The following is a 17,726-nucleotide window of genomic DNA, read 5'->3' as shown; positions in this document are numbered from 1 at the left end:
AGTTGAACGCACGTTATTAAGTTAACAATATATGAATGCGCTTATTTTCTAAATCAACAGTGAAAAAAAAATGATAAAATTTTCATTCATCCATTATCAATTATGTTTTAAAATCTTTAACATTACAAATACAGTCATGGGAAATAAAATACACTAACATTAAAACTTATTGAATTCACTAATATAAGTAACTTATATCGTTTTCCTGAATTGTACAGTTTCTTCATCTGTTAATTATTAAATGGTCCATGCTATACGAATAAATGAAATGGTCTATAATTACTGTTAATACAAATTATCTAAACTATAATAACCATAAATTCAACACAGTTATACTTAATCAGTGTATTAACTCCAAGTGCAAATATTATCTTGGTAAAAATAATTTTGAAGTTTTTACCTAGTACTCAGATACCACTTCAAGTTACACTTCACGTTAAACATGTCTGACGGCCTCAGTAAGTAAAACACAAAAGTTGTTGGTGAAGTAAAAATATATTATAATGAAATAAAAACAAAACGTAGTTATTCTTTATAGCACCAAGACGGTTTACTATTTATTCACTTCATTAAAATCTGTACAACACACGACTTTTAATATTATAATACAACATGTTAGATTTAATAATACATTTTACTAAAATATATACACACATAAATGCATAACAAGGGATAAATTAAGGTTTTTTTCCAAAAATAATAACTAAAAGTAACATAAATCATCTCTTCAGAGAGAAATAATAAGACATAGGTACAAATAATAATTCATTTCACTTTTGGTTTTTTTTTTTTAATATTTGTATTAATAAAAATTTTAAAAGGCAAATATCACAAGATGAAGGGTAAAATTTTCTCATTAGACACCAAAATCAGAAAACCGTAAATTTGATTTTTCTTTAAATCGCATTGCATATTTAATGGTAATGCATACGCGCTTATATTAACAAATAAACTAAGGTTTTTTTTTTTGTTATGTTTAAATTAATAAATACGACGAAGAATAATATAGTAATAATAATGATGTTTTTATGAGTAATATTTTTAAATAAAATATTTACAGAATATTAAGCATTGTTCGAAAGCATATAACACAGTAAAATAAGTATATATAAATATAAATATATATATTATTATAATGAACAGAAGTGGACGTGAAGCATTTTTAATTAGAGATCTTGGGGGGGGGGGTATAACTATATAAACTTTTTTCAGTCAACAATTTGTAATTTGTTATTATTATTTATATATATTATATTATGTTTGTTTTTAATTAAATAGAATTTTCTGCTTAGTCGTCGAGCGTTTCTTTGAGGGCGCGTAACTGCTCTTCGCCCAACTGAATTTTGTCCGATATCTCCCGGGCGTCGATCAACAATTTCGCTTTCATGGCTATGAAATGATCATAATCGGAGTACTCGTCGGCCGTTAGGTACCGGGTCAGTATGGTGGACACTATGTCGCCTCGTCGGTCGATGTTCTCCTTCAGCTCCTTGGCTTCCTCAAGCTGGCACGTCAATTTCGACTTCTTCTCTTCGAGCGTCTTCTGGAAAATAAATAAATAAAAATAGGTATTGCAAATAGAACGAAAACACCGCCGTTTGTTACACATAAAACCGTAGGCTCAACGTATCGTAAGGTAATCATCTTTACCTTTTCAGAATGGTCGGTGTCCAGCTCGAGCAGAGCGTTTTCTACTCTAGCCAGTCTGCCGCTCAGGCTAAGCAACAGACTGGTAATGTGCCCGACTTCCTGCACGTGAGTCCTAAACTTGTTGGCTTCCTGCAGTTTTGCCACCGACTTAACACGGTCTGCTACTGCTACGCCTAACGCTTCATTCACGGACGACTCTTCGGTCAGGGCTACCTGTTCATCGCGGAGAACCTTTAGTTTTCGGTCTAGCCTCGATACCAAATCCGCCTAAAAAATAAACGATAATGTTCAGTTAAACCCACTCAGTACCAGGTTGAAATGTAAATTTAATATTCATTAACAGGGGACTGCCTACAGTAACTTTTTTAAGTGTTAAATTATTATAGAAATAAATTTAACATACATGGGTTTTTATGAACCCCACAAAGCCTGTTGCTAGAAAGTATGGTGTAGGGTTATTAGATCTCATAAAGCAATAATATCAAGTCTCATATTTTTTATCTGTGGCAGTAAACCTGTTAATAACGGGGTAGCGGTGTTATACCTTTTTCTTTTGTAAATTGCCCATTCCATTACATTCAACCGTTGGCTGCTGCCTTTGTCTATAGTGGTTCAAGACTTTAGCTTTCGGCTCGGACGTGGCATAAAAGGATGAAGTAGGCGATAGTCCATTGTTTGTAATACTGTAAAAAATATTTAACATATTTATTTATCAGATACACATAATATAGAAAAATCCTATGAGTAACTAAATGATCATGATATCAAATCTTCACTAATTGGCTGGCATAGAGTAGTTGTCATTCCAAAAACGTTATCATGAATACAATAAATTCAAGTACCACTTATTAAGCTAAACATAGTAATGTATTTTGTTCAAAATTACTCATAATCCGCGTTGACTAAGTCTTTCAATGAGCTACTCAGTAAAAACCTTGATGAACTAAATTAATCCTGACTGATAATAATCAACGTCATGAAATTCAATATATAGAATCAAACATATTATATTATAATATGCTTTTTCCAATTGAGTGCGCTTTAATACATTCATAACCGGATCTGGTAAGTACATTAAATAGACATATCATATGTACATCGATATTACTTTATTACTTTTTTTTTCTAATTAAAAAAAAATCAGGTAGTCACAAAAAATATGAAAAAAGTAATTTCAACGCGCTTGACATGACGTACTAATGCGCAAAAATGGAAGTGGTTCACCTTGTACTTGTTACTTTTTGCTGAATTATGATTTTTTTAGGTCTTAATATATTATACACAATATAATTTTTTATATTTTAAATAACCATTCAATTTGCACATTAAGTAGTTAATTTTGATTTTTGACCATGTAATACGCATTGCTATTGAAGAAGAATATTAATTGCAAAATCGCTTAGATTTAGGTTGGTATAAAAATATTTTAAGAGCAAACACATTGTGAGAGTACGCCAATGTTACATAAACATTGCGATCCGTTCGAATGTGATTTTGTCAATAATGTAAATTTAGCATTCCAGTACAAGGTCGAGTAAACAATATACAATACCAACTATGTTGTTGGCTTAGCGCAACTGCCAAATGTATTTGATATTTACATTGTACACACTTACCAAACACTGTTATCACCATTGCAGTCGGGTTTTTCGGCTATAGAAGCTCGGGAACGGGGCATCAAATCCATGCGGAATAGGGATGAAACGTAGTCGGTGGATCGTTTCACGTCCGGCCCAGGGGCTGCAACAGCAAAGAGAAATACTAATGAGACCAGTGGAGCGCGTTTGGCAAAGTACCTTTTTTATCTTTGTGTTTTCCTTTCCCGAACGAGGAAAACGATTAGCGAGGAAACAACATAAGAAATAACGGTTTACATGAATATAACAAGTTTCAAGCAAAAGCCGAAACAAGTTCGATACGCGGTTAACCTTGTGATATGAACCTATGATTGCATAAAGCGTAAGACCTAAAATAACTTTATTAGATTCCACTCGAGTAATGTAACTAATGCTCCTCTTAAAGTTGATTAAATTTAAGAGAAGTGCTTGAAACTTTACTGAATGTTAAAAGTTAAACTGTACAGAAATCATTTTACTTAAGTAATGCAAGCAGAACGCCCGACCTCTATCAGTAACATTAATGTAAAAACATACTTAAACGTTTTTTTCCCGATTTGGATTTTACAACTTCTGATCTAACTTATAAGTATTAAAGTATAGTAGACCCTTCCTCCCCACCCAATTCTTCTCATCAAAAGTTCATATCAATAGACTATTCGAGGAAGCAATTAAACTTGTATCACATGTACGACTTGTAATTGACTCGTCAACTACAAGCCACAAATCGGCCCTTCTAATGAGACTTACCGAGTATGTTGTGGAGTTTGTCGGACGGTGAGAGATGGCTGATCAGATCCCTGGACAGTTCTTCGCATTCGATTTCCTCGGGCAACTTCTTGCGGACCGGCACGGGAGTGCTCGAGCCCGAAGACGACTTGAGGTCCGTCTGAGACGCTGCGTCCGACACGGTGGTGGTTGACGAACAGCTCCTAGAGACGGGCCGGTGACGTCTCTGCGACCTCGCGGGCTCGTCGTACCACGTGCACTCTGACCGGGATTCGTCGCGGTCACATTGGGTCTCCACGCAGCAGTTGGTCCTGACGGTGGCGGCGGCGAAGTCACTGGACGACAACCGGGTGGGCGAATGCGAAGGAGAGGGCGCGTTCAGGCTGAGACTGCTGTAGCCGCTTTCGGTGGAGCCCACTTGCGACAGGTCGGACTGCGATCGCTTTTGCAAGCTCAACGTGGACTCGGAATGCGGTATGGGGAACGCGGCCACCGTCATATCCTTGCCGGGCATGTTGGACGGGTCCGACTGGGTGCGGGGCGTTCTCGACGACCTTTTGAAATCATTGGTCGGGTTGTTTCGAGGCAAAGTTTTAGATAGTTGTTGTTGTTGCTGTTGCTGTTGTTGTTGTTGCTGTTGTTGTTCAACAACAATAGGTCTCTCGGATAAAACCGTCGGGGCAGCCGTCGGTACGTCGCCGGTAGGTTTTACCAAAGGAGATTGACTAGTATCCACTACCACCGCTGCTGCTGTTGCTGCTGCTGCTGCTGCTGTCGGCAGACGACCGCCGCCGACCATAGCGTTGCTATCCAATTTATTGCAGTCAGAATCCGCGGGCGCCACGTTTTCCACATCTAAAAACAAGTCTAAAGTTAACGAAAATCTACCAAAAAGTACAATCGGATCTTTTAATTATCTTCCTTAACTCTACCTATCATTGCCCGCCTCAATACCTTGTTCACAAGTTTCACCGAACGATTTTAATCGCGGTTAGTCGTTAACCAATCAATTTTGGCAATTAAATTCGTTGGTGACATTCGGCCTAAATCTTATTTTGCAAATCCTCGCATTTGGACGAAAATATAGCTTAGAAGTAACTGGGGCCATAAATAAAACGACTAAACATAAAACGTAATACCTCTATATAAACACTTTACTCTTCTTTGATCACTCTCAAGCACCATTTGTCTATTTTGTTTCAATCCAAATCAGTATAACTAGCAAACCCAGTTCATTATTTGAATTTCTCCAACTATAATATATTTGCCCTTGGCTTACCTTGAGGTTCTAAGATAGTCGCCGAGTCTCCGCGACCGCCGTTGGGAGACGCAGTCCTCTTGTAACTTCCCTCGAAGTTCGGCAGTCCTTTTTCCCGTTCTCTGGGTTCTCTCTTGTACGCCGACAAGTACGAAGCTTTCGATTGACTCCTGCGGACAAAACGGGACGCGTCTTTTATTAAACCGTTCAGCTTTACAGAAACCAACGACATTGCAACATAATATCAACAAAAACAGGGCCGCCAACGTTTACGCTACTCTATACTACCGTGCGGTGGCAGCTGCGGACATTACAAAACAAAACGAGGGGAACAGAAAAATATATTTTAAATCCACCGACGGCAATAAAACAAACATCAGACAGCCGACGCGTATTTGAAACATATGCGGGCGTTCGTATAATGTACATTATTACAATTAGGTATTCTAGTTTTATGAATAATAATATGATGTTTGCATAGCGGTCGAGATCGATAGTGCTGCTGCTGGTACAGGTCAACCGAAACGGGGTTACATTTTTTATTTATTTATTGCTCTGGCAAATGCAAACCGCATACACGCTTAACGGTTTGAAAATAATAGCAATAATAACATGGTAAATATTAATAAGAACAGCAATAGGTTCGCGTCTTCGTATTGTGATCGTTTGTCACGTTCGGACTGATTTAGCGACGTCGACACGGCTTTGTGTCGGTGTAGGTATATATTATTCGTAACAAAAGCCGTGAAACATGTTTTCGGTGCGACGGACACAAGCAACGCAATTAGCGTAATCCCCCTGTCTGTTTAGTTTTCACGCAGAAAAAAAGAAATTAAATTAGCATAAGTAATATTTGTTATTCGAAGAGAACCGACAATTTCGCCTATTTTTGTTTCCTTCACCCCAATTATACTTTTAGTCGCCTATTGTGTTAATTAACGACGCCGATCCAACGTTAATAATGCCCCAACGACAAATGAGAAGGTCTCTGCGGAAACGCAACGTTATCGTCCGGTCATAATGTCACCCATAATGCACATACGATAAGCCATAATGAACGAATATAGTATATTGTAAAAGTAAAAAGCCTCACACTGTATGCAGAGGACATAAATTGTTCGGCGGTTTATTTGCCAGTTCAGTAGCATAGTAAAAACGTCCATATGCATTCGCTTATGTTATATTATAGCCCAACATGGTTTTTAAAATTTAAATTGGATTATTAGCTCTAGGTTTCGATACTGTTACCTTTTGGTTTATGAGGTAATCAAAGCCTAAATTTGAAATTTATTTTTGTTAAAAAAATAATTTCAGTCAAATATAATATAATAAACCTATTAGGATCACATAACATTAACGCTTGTGTTACAAAACCAATTACTTCGAGATATTGACCAAAGAAAAAGACAAGAGCAGAGTCCGCCGGTTAGGGGTCAGTTCTCGATGGTTCGCTGCTGTTCGGTCAACGGTATAATTTATAAACCACAAACTGCTTTTACAAAACTAAGGCCTGAATTCTATACTATGATTACCGCGCAACGTTAGTTAATAGGTAGTAATCATAATAATTATTATATACCATGTTGCGTTGTCAGAAACGGTACACGAAAACTGCTATCGAGAACAGCTACATCGCAAAATTACCCAACTACAACAATACAATCGCATACGGGCTAGTCGCGCTATATAGCTTCATATCTCATGTGGGTTTTTTTTAATTGTACCACGTCAATTACGGCTAGTGGGTGGGTGTAACGGAGTTGTTGTTTTTAGACTTAATTACCGCCGCGATCGATTTTGAAAACGACTACAACTGGGTTTTAAGAACAAAATGTTACAAAACCGTTCCCCCGTCAAGCAATAGCGTACCCAAAACAGATTTTTGGTTTCCAACTGAAGGGAGAGACGTACGCTCAAAGTCGTGTGCCGAGCTTGATTGGATTTCACAAGGAATATTCCGGTTCATATCAGAACGTTATACCGACCAACTAGTAAAATACAATAAATATAAGGCAGACAGGTCAAATCTCTGTTACACACACACTAAGTGACGGGGCAGTACTTTTTTTTTTGACCGAACGAGCCGCTTTAAGCGATTTGAGACTAGATTTATCGTGACACGTTTAACCTCAAACAACGTTAAACAACAAATTGTTACGGATTTCACAACGGTTACAAGCTGGGAGATAAACGCGTTGACACCTTGGGCCACAGGAATAATTATAATTATCATAATAATAGAATATTGTTGTTATTACTATTATTGTGATATTATTCGATCGATTTGGTAGATAAGATATTGTAATAATTTAGTCCGGTTAATAGCTGACCCCATCACCGCGACAATGATTAGCTCTGCTTAACAATGTGGATAAGTATAACCGAAAATATTTGTAAAGTTTGAAATTACACAAACGTTGTTTTGACTTTTGGCAGGCCCCGGGGACACTGATAAAAATTAACACGGGTGAAAATACTAATCACACAATGACGAATCTTCCTACGTCTACACCACTATAATGTTATAACTTATATTCAAACACTATTATTATTAGTTGTGTATTAGATATTTAACATAATATAATACTAAATAGATTTTACAAAATGGTCGTCAATTTTGTGTTACATTGAAAGGTGAATAGAGACAATTATTGATTTAGAAATAGTACGGAGAATGGGAATTTCGGTATAAATATAAAACAAATTTTCGGCTATAAAAAGCGAAAACGTTGGAACCTGGCTTAACACCATAAATGCTACATTAGCCACGCATAGCGTGTAATTTAATTTTTAAATAGATATTTTATTTTTAGAAATATTGTACATTTGGTTATATTGTAAAAAACTAAAGTGAAATTCAGAAAATATAGTATTAACTGTTAAGTATCATATTGATATTTTATTTTGAACTATACATAACATTTGAGTAAAATATTAGGTTGGCGCTTCATAAAAAAATAATAACTGTGTCATAATATTTATAATTTCGATAAATTTAAAGTCTAGTGTGCGTACTTAGATAGACATTAACGCTTTAAGGGTTTTTTAAATTAAGTATTATTTTTATAAAAACGATTATTCAAAAGTCAAGATGTGTTCACAGCCAACTATAAAGACCCAATACAATTTTCGAACAAATGGTGCGTTCTGAATCATCGAAGAAAATTATATTTGCTTTTTTTTTCTTAGCATTTACATATTATACGAGTATATTATTGGGTGACGTTTGAAATAAACTCAAATTAACACATTAAGACGAGCCGAGCGTATCCGTATACCGCTAGTTTAAGGCCAAGGAGATTATTGTACATACAACTAGATTACAGTAGAAGTCCAGTAAGGAAACAACAGATTCTTTGACAACTTAATAGTTTTCCTCGTTGAAAGCCATCAACGTTATTGTACGTCAATGTAGAATTACATAATATTTACAATTTTTCAAAGCACTATTGACTTTTGAAACTCAAAATGGGAACGTATAAATATCAAAAAGAAAAACTGCAAAGTTGTAATATTATTTTCCGGGTCGTTGAAAGCGATTACCCGGTATAAAAGTAAAACAAGAGCGCGTAAAACGTAATCGCGGCCGACGCTTCGTATAATAATAGTTGTTATAATATATGTCTCCCGTTAACAATCGAGCTGAGCTATTGTAACACACAAGTATGTATAATAATATTATTTTAATAATAAATTCTAAATCGACTTCGGCGGTTTACTAGAGCAATTACACCGGCTTCTTACTGTTACGCGTGTGCATCGGTCCATTTTACAAGACCTCGACACGGCCGCTTCTTCTCCACAGCCCAGAAGAATAAATAAATGGAATTCGGCAGCGATGGCGTGGAGGAATAATTGTTGACAATGAAATAAAAAATAAACCGCAAGATATCTACCGCGCCACGAAAAGCCACGGGTTCAAAACCGTGAAAGTACATTTATAAACACATAACGTTAACCTTTCTTGACGTATAGGTAATGTCCGTTATCACCTAGCAATTAAAATCGGTAATACTATATATATATAAAAATACACATCCTTTCCAGACGCGAGATAGTACAACCGCGTATATACTTGGGTACTTATTCATTTACATTTACTACTACAGCGCCGATACAACTACTACTACTATTACTGTTACTGAGTGCAAAGTCGTTTTCACGGCCCCCGGCCCTGTTACAACGCACTGGGTGAAGATTAATCAAACACAATAATACACACACATGGCGTTTATATAGAAAGCAAAAGTTCCTCTACCGGTTTTTCGTATGCACGCGGTTGTTGTGTGTTCACGGCCAAAACAACAACGCTGGAGAGAGTTATATTGCTATTATTATTATTATTGTGTATTAACTATTACCGAACCGGCGAGGGGGGGGGGCTCTTCTTCTCGGCGACAAAAAAAAAATAGCAATAATAATAATTATTGTTATCCTCGAGCTATCTCTCTTTAGGTAGGTATTTTATTATATTTTTATATTATTATTGATGCGCGTTTGCTAAAATAAATGTCATCCGACTGGTTTTCTTTTTCAACCATAATCTGCGCGTTATTACGTAATGGCGACCGATGGGATTTCTGTAATTTTTATTTTACTTATTATTCCTTCTTACTATTTGCGAAACCCAATTAACCGGCTGGTTAGGTTAAAATATTTGTAACATAATAAATAATTATCGTTGCGTTGTGAGCGTTGTGAACACACACACATGCATGAACGCATACAAGGAAAAGTATATTATGCCTAAACGACCATCGAGATGTATAATATTATTATTATTATGTATGTGCTCGCACGGTCGTCCTTGAAAGAGGTGGTGCCTAAGCAGCAAGGACGATTAACACATAGCCCTATACGCCGCACAGGATACCCTACACACGCTGGCTGTGCTGCCCTGTAATCAACGTGAAAGTAAAATCGGTTTACACACAAAAACGAGTGTAGATATTCTCTTTTTATACATCTGCAATCGCTGGGCCTCTCCTACCCACCCACGGCCGTCGCAGAGGAAAATCGTTCCAAGCCGTTTTCAAGACCGAAAAATAATGGTATAAAACAACGTCAAACGATCCGAGTTCCCACTGTCATGGTACACACACACATAATACACACGCTCCATACGTTTTCGCTGTGGTAAAAAAAACTATAGACAGAATACCTCTCTCGAGGAAAGGCGTAAAAATAATATATTATATTTATCCTATACACCACGGGCGCGCGTATGTGTGTGTGTGTTGTGGGAGAGGATCTTCTCTGGTTTTTTACCACTGCTGTTTACACGGTCGGCTCGGCAAAAGAATGTGGCAAACACACATTATAATACTGCGTGTGTACAAACACATACACACATACATACACATTACACACAGTATCATTGCGCCCAACACACGACACACACCGCGCTGACGTTTCAATTTTATTTTTTTCGTTCCCGCGTCCACGGGAGGTTTTTATAGCATAATACAGTATAGTATAGTGTGCGCGATAAAGCAACATGGTAGATGGACTAAAAACGCTTTCAGTAGCCAACAAACACTACAGAAACTCTCCAAAAGTTGTAGTCGATTTGCTCTCGAGTCAAGTAGTCGTTTGATAGAAAAAAAAATCAATCGGCTCACTTTTGGCCACGCTGATAAATGTTTAATCATTGAACAACAGCTTTTAGGTGGTACCAGGGGCGGATTTGCGGGCAAACCCTTTTGAAGAAAAAAAATCTAAACGGCCCCCTTCATAAATAAGCACATGACAAACACCTAACCTATGTTTGCTACTGGTACGTACATGTATTTCGAAAACTCATCGTTGAACTTCCTCAGGCTCGACGACAGCGCGTTCAAGTAACGGACTAACAGAAACGACTTGACGGCCCGTTTGCGCATATTACTTGAAAACCGCCACGACGATTATTACTGTGTTACTGTTGTTACACGAGTGTATTTTTATATCGTTTTACCTACAACGCGAACGTACAACAATTCGGAACAAGCGAGTGCCACCATGTTTTCGCGACTGTCAAAACGCGGACCGCAGCTGTTCGCCTGTGCACATAAAGTTGCACCGCGCACCGCAGACTTAATCAACACCTCCTCTTCGGCGAGTATTGCGTCGTTTATGTACGGTTTCCATCGAGCTCACGAACAACACACGGCTTCGAGTGGAAAAAAAAAAAAAAAAAGGGTACTAAGGTTTCGCCTATAGCGATGAAGACACGACAAAACGTCCGGAGGGTGACATTATGCATAATATAATATTATATACTTATTGGGCACTAGATGTTAATCGGGTTAACAAGAGCGGTCGGGAAACGTTAAGCCGGGGTTAGTGTAATATAGCACCCGCGCAAAGGTTCAAGGATCGCAGGACTGGGAAGGGAAGTGTGGTAAAGGTGTAAAAAAAAAATGGGAAAATATAAAAAAAAAAAACAATAATCGACGATCGCACGTACACGTAAGTCCTTGGAAAGAAAAAAAAACACATCCTGTTTGGAATTCCATTATTTTTACCGGCCGTTTCCTCCTATTAGGTACTATACACAGTCGCTGCTGTTAATTGGCCAAGTTCACCGCTACGATAATGAACAGTCGAGGTGTTCTTTAGTGATGGATTGGTAACGATTTTTCAGCTCGAGCCAAAAACGACAGCAATCGTGACAATCTTTTTCTACTCGCGCGTGGGTATTGGGATTTAGTTCAAAGACCCTCGACCAAAACGTATATAGGTACTTTTCTCTATTGGATTGTGTTTCTCACATTATATATATATACATACAATATTGTCGTCTTCGTTATTGTTGTATTTGAACGAAATAATAATGCGGTAAGAAGTATAGAATATAAGTAATAATCGCACTGTAACGGTACCTCTACATAAATATATATATAGATAAAATGGATGCCAGCCAAACGGCATTTCGTATAGTCGTGAAATTCGGATAATGGTAAAAAAAAAACCGTGAGTTCCGGCCGATCCACACAACAGTATTTAACGCGACAGACGGTTTTGAAGTAATGACCGTCGTGCTCGTGAATAGGCCAAAACGGTAAATAAATAATTAGAGTATACATTACTGTGCGGTGGGCTGTACGGACAAAAAATCCAAGTATAAATAATTATATTCAAGATTTTGATGCGGTTACCAGCCGTCAGCGCATAAATCAGTTTTAACAACAAGTGTGCCATATGATAATATAATTATTATTAGTCACTGGATACACACTATTATTAGGCAATTGCAAATATGGCGATTATTATTATTACACAAATTATTTTATGTCATAAAACGTGGCTAAACAAAAGCACGTGTGGCGATAACAATGTATTTTACCGTGGTGTCGTCCTGCAGCAACCAACGGTGATAACATTCTGTCCTGACGACAGAAAAAAAAAAATACAAAAAAACTGAATTGAACTGTCGCCGTGTGGTATGCGCACTCGTCAAACACAATCGCTGTGTGACAAAATAGAGACAAATAAGATGGATGACAAAATATTATTAACGCGTAAAAAAAAATAAATGACTTTGTATGGTGCACAATACACGAGCACATGTGACGTCACGAAAGAATAGTAGCGTTCCCTGTTGTTATGGCCCAAACGGAATGTATTTATTTTGTTTTTTTACAGACACTCCCTTGCTTGGCCGTATTTTGCCGTTTATCATATAAAAATGCTGTCGGTAACGAAAATTCTGTGGTTTGTATTTTCCACATACAATTGCAAGTACATCCATGTTCACCGTTTATACGGGCGCTGAGGCAAATACAAAACACATACTCCGGTTTAGAGGAGTCCATCGATAAGGCGATCAAGATTTTTTGTTTTAAATAATAATTAATGTTAATTACTTTTTTTTTTTAATAGCTCGGACCATTTGCATTTTAATTTTTCAGTACAATTATCACAGAACCTGAGGTCAGTTTCATCTTTACCCTGAGGACACAAGGGGCACGAGCACATGGCCCTCGGCCTGATGGCGGCCCCAAAAAATACAATTTTTCATATTTTTTATTTTCTTAAAGGGCTTCCAAACTTTGTGTGCCCAAGGGCCCCTGCATAACCTAAGATGGCTCTGCATACGATGCTGCCAAGAGGAGTTGCCATGTTTAGATTGTGTACGCACAAAACATAATCTAACACTTTAATGTTGTTTTTTTGTTCTTTAATTTTCAATGAAAACACTACAATAACAACAACAAAGTCGAGCGAGAGAGCAATAATATCGTTTAAAAAAAAATATGAAAACTATATTTTTAGGAAAAATAAATAAATATCACAAAACAAACACGATTAACGCCGGTACGCCACACAATGATACGGTGTATTGTCAAGAGTGTTGTGTTTCGCCGGCAACGGGTAAAGCAACGTCCTTCGACGTCGAGGTGAATTTAAATAAAAAATTGCGATGGCAGAGATCAATCTATACAATATCAGCTATACACATTACATGTACGAGTATAATAGGTACGGTGTAAAAATAAAATTTGTTTTTTTTTATGACCAAACGCTACCGGATTTTACAGCCCAGAAAAACGTCATGCCTCAGTGAACATTGTTGATCATAATTTTATGGCGAAAAAATACATGACAATAATATTAACAATAAAAGCGAGTTCTTGAAGTTACAAAACTCGTGTCGAACGGATGCGGTTTCTAGTTTTAAGATCAACATAATATAATATTTGTAATAGGTTTTTACTAGACTAGTTATAACGAGGTCGGTCTGCGAGTTGTCGAGCAACAGGGCTGACTTCAGTGGGCCGGTGTGTCTTACAGCTGTTGAGGTATATTAAAAAAGCATAGCAAACTCAGAACGTTGCGCAGGGTTTTTTATTGACACGCATGGAGATTAACCTTTTTTTTAAGGACTAACAAAAACAGTATACAAGTGCGCCCGAGTGACACCATGGCAGGTGTGACGGGTCCTCCTTCGCTTAACCGTCACGACTGACCACCGGTTATAGGTCCTTCGAAATTATAAATATAAACTACCGGATGATAACCGTAATGGTAATAATAACACTCATTGTTCAATCTTGCTGTCATCGCTGAAAAGTTTCGTCTCCACTTTTCTGCGCTGCCGTTACGCAACCTACGGATAATTATAATATAACGATAGCCTTGATCTAGTTCACCACGCTCTACGGGTTACACCCCTAGAGGGGAGGGGATTAGGAAACGCGTATCATTGTCTTTAAAACAGAAAAAATAAATAAAACGCCGTACATACAGGGCGTTCCCTATTCCTCTGTACGTTAAAAAACAATTGCTTGTGAAAATACAAACAATATCATACATTGTCATAAGCAAAAGCTGGATGGCTTTGTAAAAAATTACACAAAAAAAAAGCATTTTCGGACTAACTTTCAGATGGTAATTTTGTAACTATTTGGAAATTCTTAAGAACTTTATTTTTTTAATATTGCCGAGTAAGTCAGAATCACTCTGTATACTACTATACGGTGTAAACTACACGATATACGACTTCCTGCGAGCCTCACTTAGGTTCATTTCTGTGCGTGTTTAGGGGAACCCTCATCGCGATAATTATATTATTACTATTATTATTAATATTAATTGTCTGTACGTCGAAACAAAGGTTCTAGAGACGGCAAGTTTTTCCATCCAAGTTAATTTAAAATAATTAATAAAATTCATTACGGCGGTGGTAAACGACCTCTGATGCGGTTCCTACGTGCGTGAATATAAGCCGACCTTGGCGGTTAGAGCCCGTATCATCCATAGCCGATGAAAAACATTTAATATAATTATTATTATTATCAAACAGCCGTCCATGCCGTTTACGCCGTGGCAGCGAAAGAAGTAAAATATACCTTTCTATTGATATTGTGTGGTTTGTATTTTTTTTTTAATCCTTACAACTCTATCATCAGAGACAGCCGGGTGCCCCGAGGGCGAGTTACGGTTGCGAAGAGTGAAACAAAAACATATCCGTTTAATCAGCCAGCTGTCACTGTCGGACGCTACTACCGGAAAGGCGATGGGTTCCCCCATATACTACTATATTATATTGTTGTTTGTATCTATCTATATATTATATAGATATAGGTTTACTGCGACATGGAAGCAATTAAACACCGAGCGAGAGACGGTATACACACATTAGTCGTTTTTCGATTTTCACAGCGCACTTTTCAATACGGTCGATCATCACTAGTAATAATTAGCCAATACACTCAGCGGCACACACAAGCTCCGGCAACAATGATTTCTACTATATTATATGCACCGCGTTCTAACAAAGCCCCCCCGACCAACAACAACAATCGTCAATCAAACCGCAGTGAGAACATAATAAAAAAAAATATCGTATTGTGATCTATTGACGCCTTGTTTAAGTTTTGCAATTTATCGACCGAACAGAATACCCACGGGATTAGCACATGTCTTCCGGTTGTTCTTAGGCCTTTCGCCGTAGCCATTAATAGTATTACATGTGTTTTCCTGGCAACAACAAATAGAAAGCCGAACGGATTGGCCACTTTGTATACATGTGTCGGCCGGGGCGGGTTTTCCACGCGCGTTTTCCGGTCGTCCGCACCAGTGAAAGCCTTGGCAACGCCAGTGAGGGCAACCTTAAACACGCATAATATATACACACATAATACACATTTGGAGGACACGAATATCCGGCCGGTTCTGTCCGTGTACCGGCTTTACGACTCCGCCCTAATCGATAGTTCACATTAAAAAAAAAAAAATGTTAATAAAAAGAAGAAACGCCGCATTTCCGTATTCGCCTCGTTAACAAAGTACCGAACGCTTATGTTAAAATCAAAAACCGTATAAAGAACTAGTATGTAAATTCATTCAATGCGGATTTTCCGCGCGAAGGCTGTAAGTATAACATAAAAAGCGGTTGCGTGATCCCGGGACGCAGTAACCGTGTTAATGTTTAGGTAGAATTAACGGTAACTAGGTATGTGTTTTTGACTGCTATAGTGTATGTTAGACGACTAAAGCCTTGATCAGTCATAATCGCAGTCCAGTTTCTATACCCGCAAAATAAAATCGGTAATTTATTAGAATACAAACAGAAAATTAGGCTTTTGGGATTCATAACATTGCGGTATCTTCCTGTAGATGCCCAAGATAAGAGTATCGCCAGAAACGAACACTATATAAGAAGTCTGCTGGGTCTTGCTGGTATTAACCGCTTTACTGTATGCAATATCAAAGCCGTCCAGAGCCGTTTCTACACAAAACCGAGCCCGAGGGCCGTCTGGAAAGCGACACGAGCACTGTCCGTAACGCAAGTGTACACGATGACGTATGTAAATAATCGATTTCTTCGTTTGCTACAGTTTTTACTTTCCACCGTACTACACGTCCGTACTCGATAGGCAATTATAATTATAAAATGTACTAATAATAATATCGGTCCAACGTGTAACGGCGGCTAAGGAAGAGTCTGGTGAAAATAACAAATCGACCGATTGACCGTTCACGGCAAGTTATCAACGACAATTTGCTGCGTTTCGGTTTCCAAGCCATCATCATACTCCTCGCTGCCTCATATCGTGGCAATATTTTAACGTCTGCGCGTGTGTATATAAAGTAAATTCGCATAGAAAATCTACATACGGCGTTTCGGGACTAAAAAAATATATCACTCGACGAACCCCTATTTCAGGACCCGAAGAAACGTCCTTGGTACGAACCACGGTTATCTATAGATAACCGCGGTACGAACGAGGCGCTGTTCTATCATAAACTTAGAAAGTTTAAGCGACAAAAAAAGTAAGAGCGACTGCAGTACACGACGGCCACGCCGACGACTGTTGGGTGGGGGAGGACTATCAAAATACATTATTATTATTATTATTATATTAAATCGTACAAGCGGTCATAACGAACGCAAAATTTAAAAGCAAAACGGGTTTTTAACGAAAAAAATTAAAAAACAGAATTTGCCGTTTTTTTTTTTTTTACTTGGACTTATGAACTCTTGAAAAACGCAAATTTTCACTAGTTTACATAACACACACAGTGTTGTGATAAAACTGTGTTCTTATAAGCCGCCGCGGCAGACATCATGTTTACATGCGCTTTTTTTTTTTGTCGACTGAAACGCATATTGGGTAATCAAAAGACGAAAGCGGGCACGAGGCCGGTTAACCTTTAAAAAAAAAAACGAATGAAATGTCACCGTTGTTGTTGTGTTCGGCAGCCGGTTTTAACGGTCATACATCATCCGCAAGTAAAGAAGAAGACTATAGAGATTTCATATTTTTGCCAAAAGTTGAAGGTTGTTTTTGACGTTTTTAAATACTATTCTTGTCGTTATGACTTATCGTTTCAAACCTTTAATTTACTTTTTGTGATCAATCGACACATATTATATTACTACTCGGTTGTACACACGTAAACTTTGTAATATTATAGACTTGGTAGACGGGGGCCTGCCGAGATAGCCCATATTAAAATATTATACATGGTTTTCGCTACTCAAC

The 17,726-nt window shown here is 37.7% G+C and overlaps 1 protein-coding gene across 2 annotated transcripts in view; it reads right to left on the bottom strand.

The window, feature by feature from the left end:
- Positions 1 to 698: 698 nt before the first annotated feature.
- The window catches only part of LOC126842267 (protein Shroom-like), a 123,346-nt gene continuing 106,318 nt past the window's right edge, over positions 699 to 17,726 (bottom strand). The window contains exons 11-16 of one of the 2 annotated variants that reach the window (XM_050579153.1): positions 5,275 to 5,423; positions 4,017 to 4,850; positions 3,267 to 3,390; positions 2,195 to 2,333; positions 1,651 to 1,917; positions 699 to 1,543 (exon numbers count right to left, since the gene is read on the bottom strand). In XM_050579153.1, coding sequence (XP_050435110.1) covers positions 1,289 to 1,543; positions 1,651 to 1,917; positions 2,195 to 2,333; positions 3,267 to 3,390; positions 4,017 to 4,850; positions 5,275 to 5,423 — 1,768 coding nt within the window. In that variant the 3' untranslated portion in view covers positions 699 to 1,288. The remainder of the gene's footprint in view (positions 1,544 to 1,650; positions 1,918 to 2,194; positions 2,334 to 3,266; positions 3,391 to 4,016; positions 4,851 to 5,274; positions 5,424 to 17,726) is intronic. The other variant, XM_050579159.1, reaches the window with a different exon arrangement.

Source organism: Adelges cooleyi, unplaced genomic scaffold (genome assembly GCF_023614345.1).
Source record: "Adelges cooleyi isolate 19-005CV unplaced genomic scaffold, UGA_ACOO_1.1 ACOO_flye_CR_arks_rails_tigmint_CR_PRNA_108, whole genome shotgun sequence".
NCBI lineage: Eukaryota > Metazoa > Arthropoda > Insecta > Hemiptera > Adelgidae > Adelges > Adelges cooleyi.
This window is presented reverse-complemented; position numbering and strand designations above follow the sequence as displayed.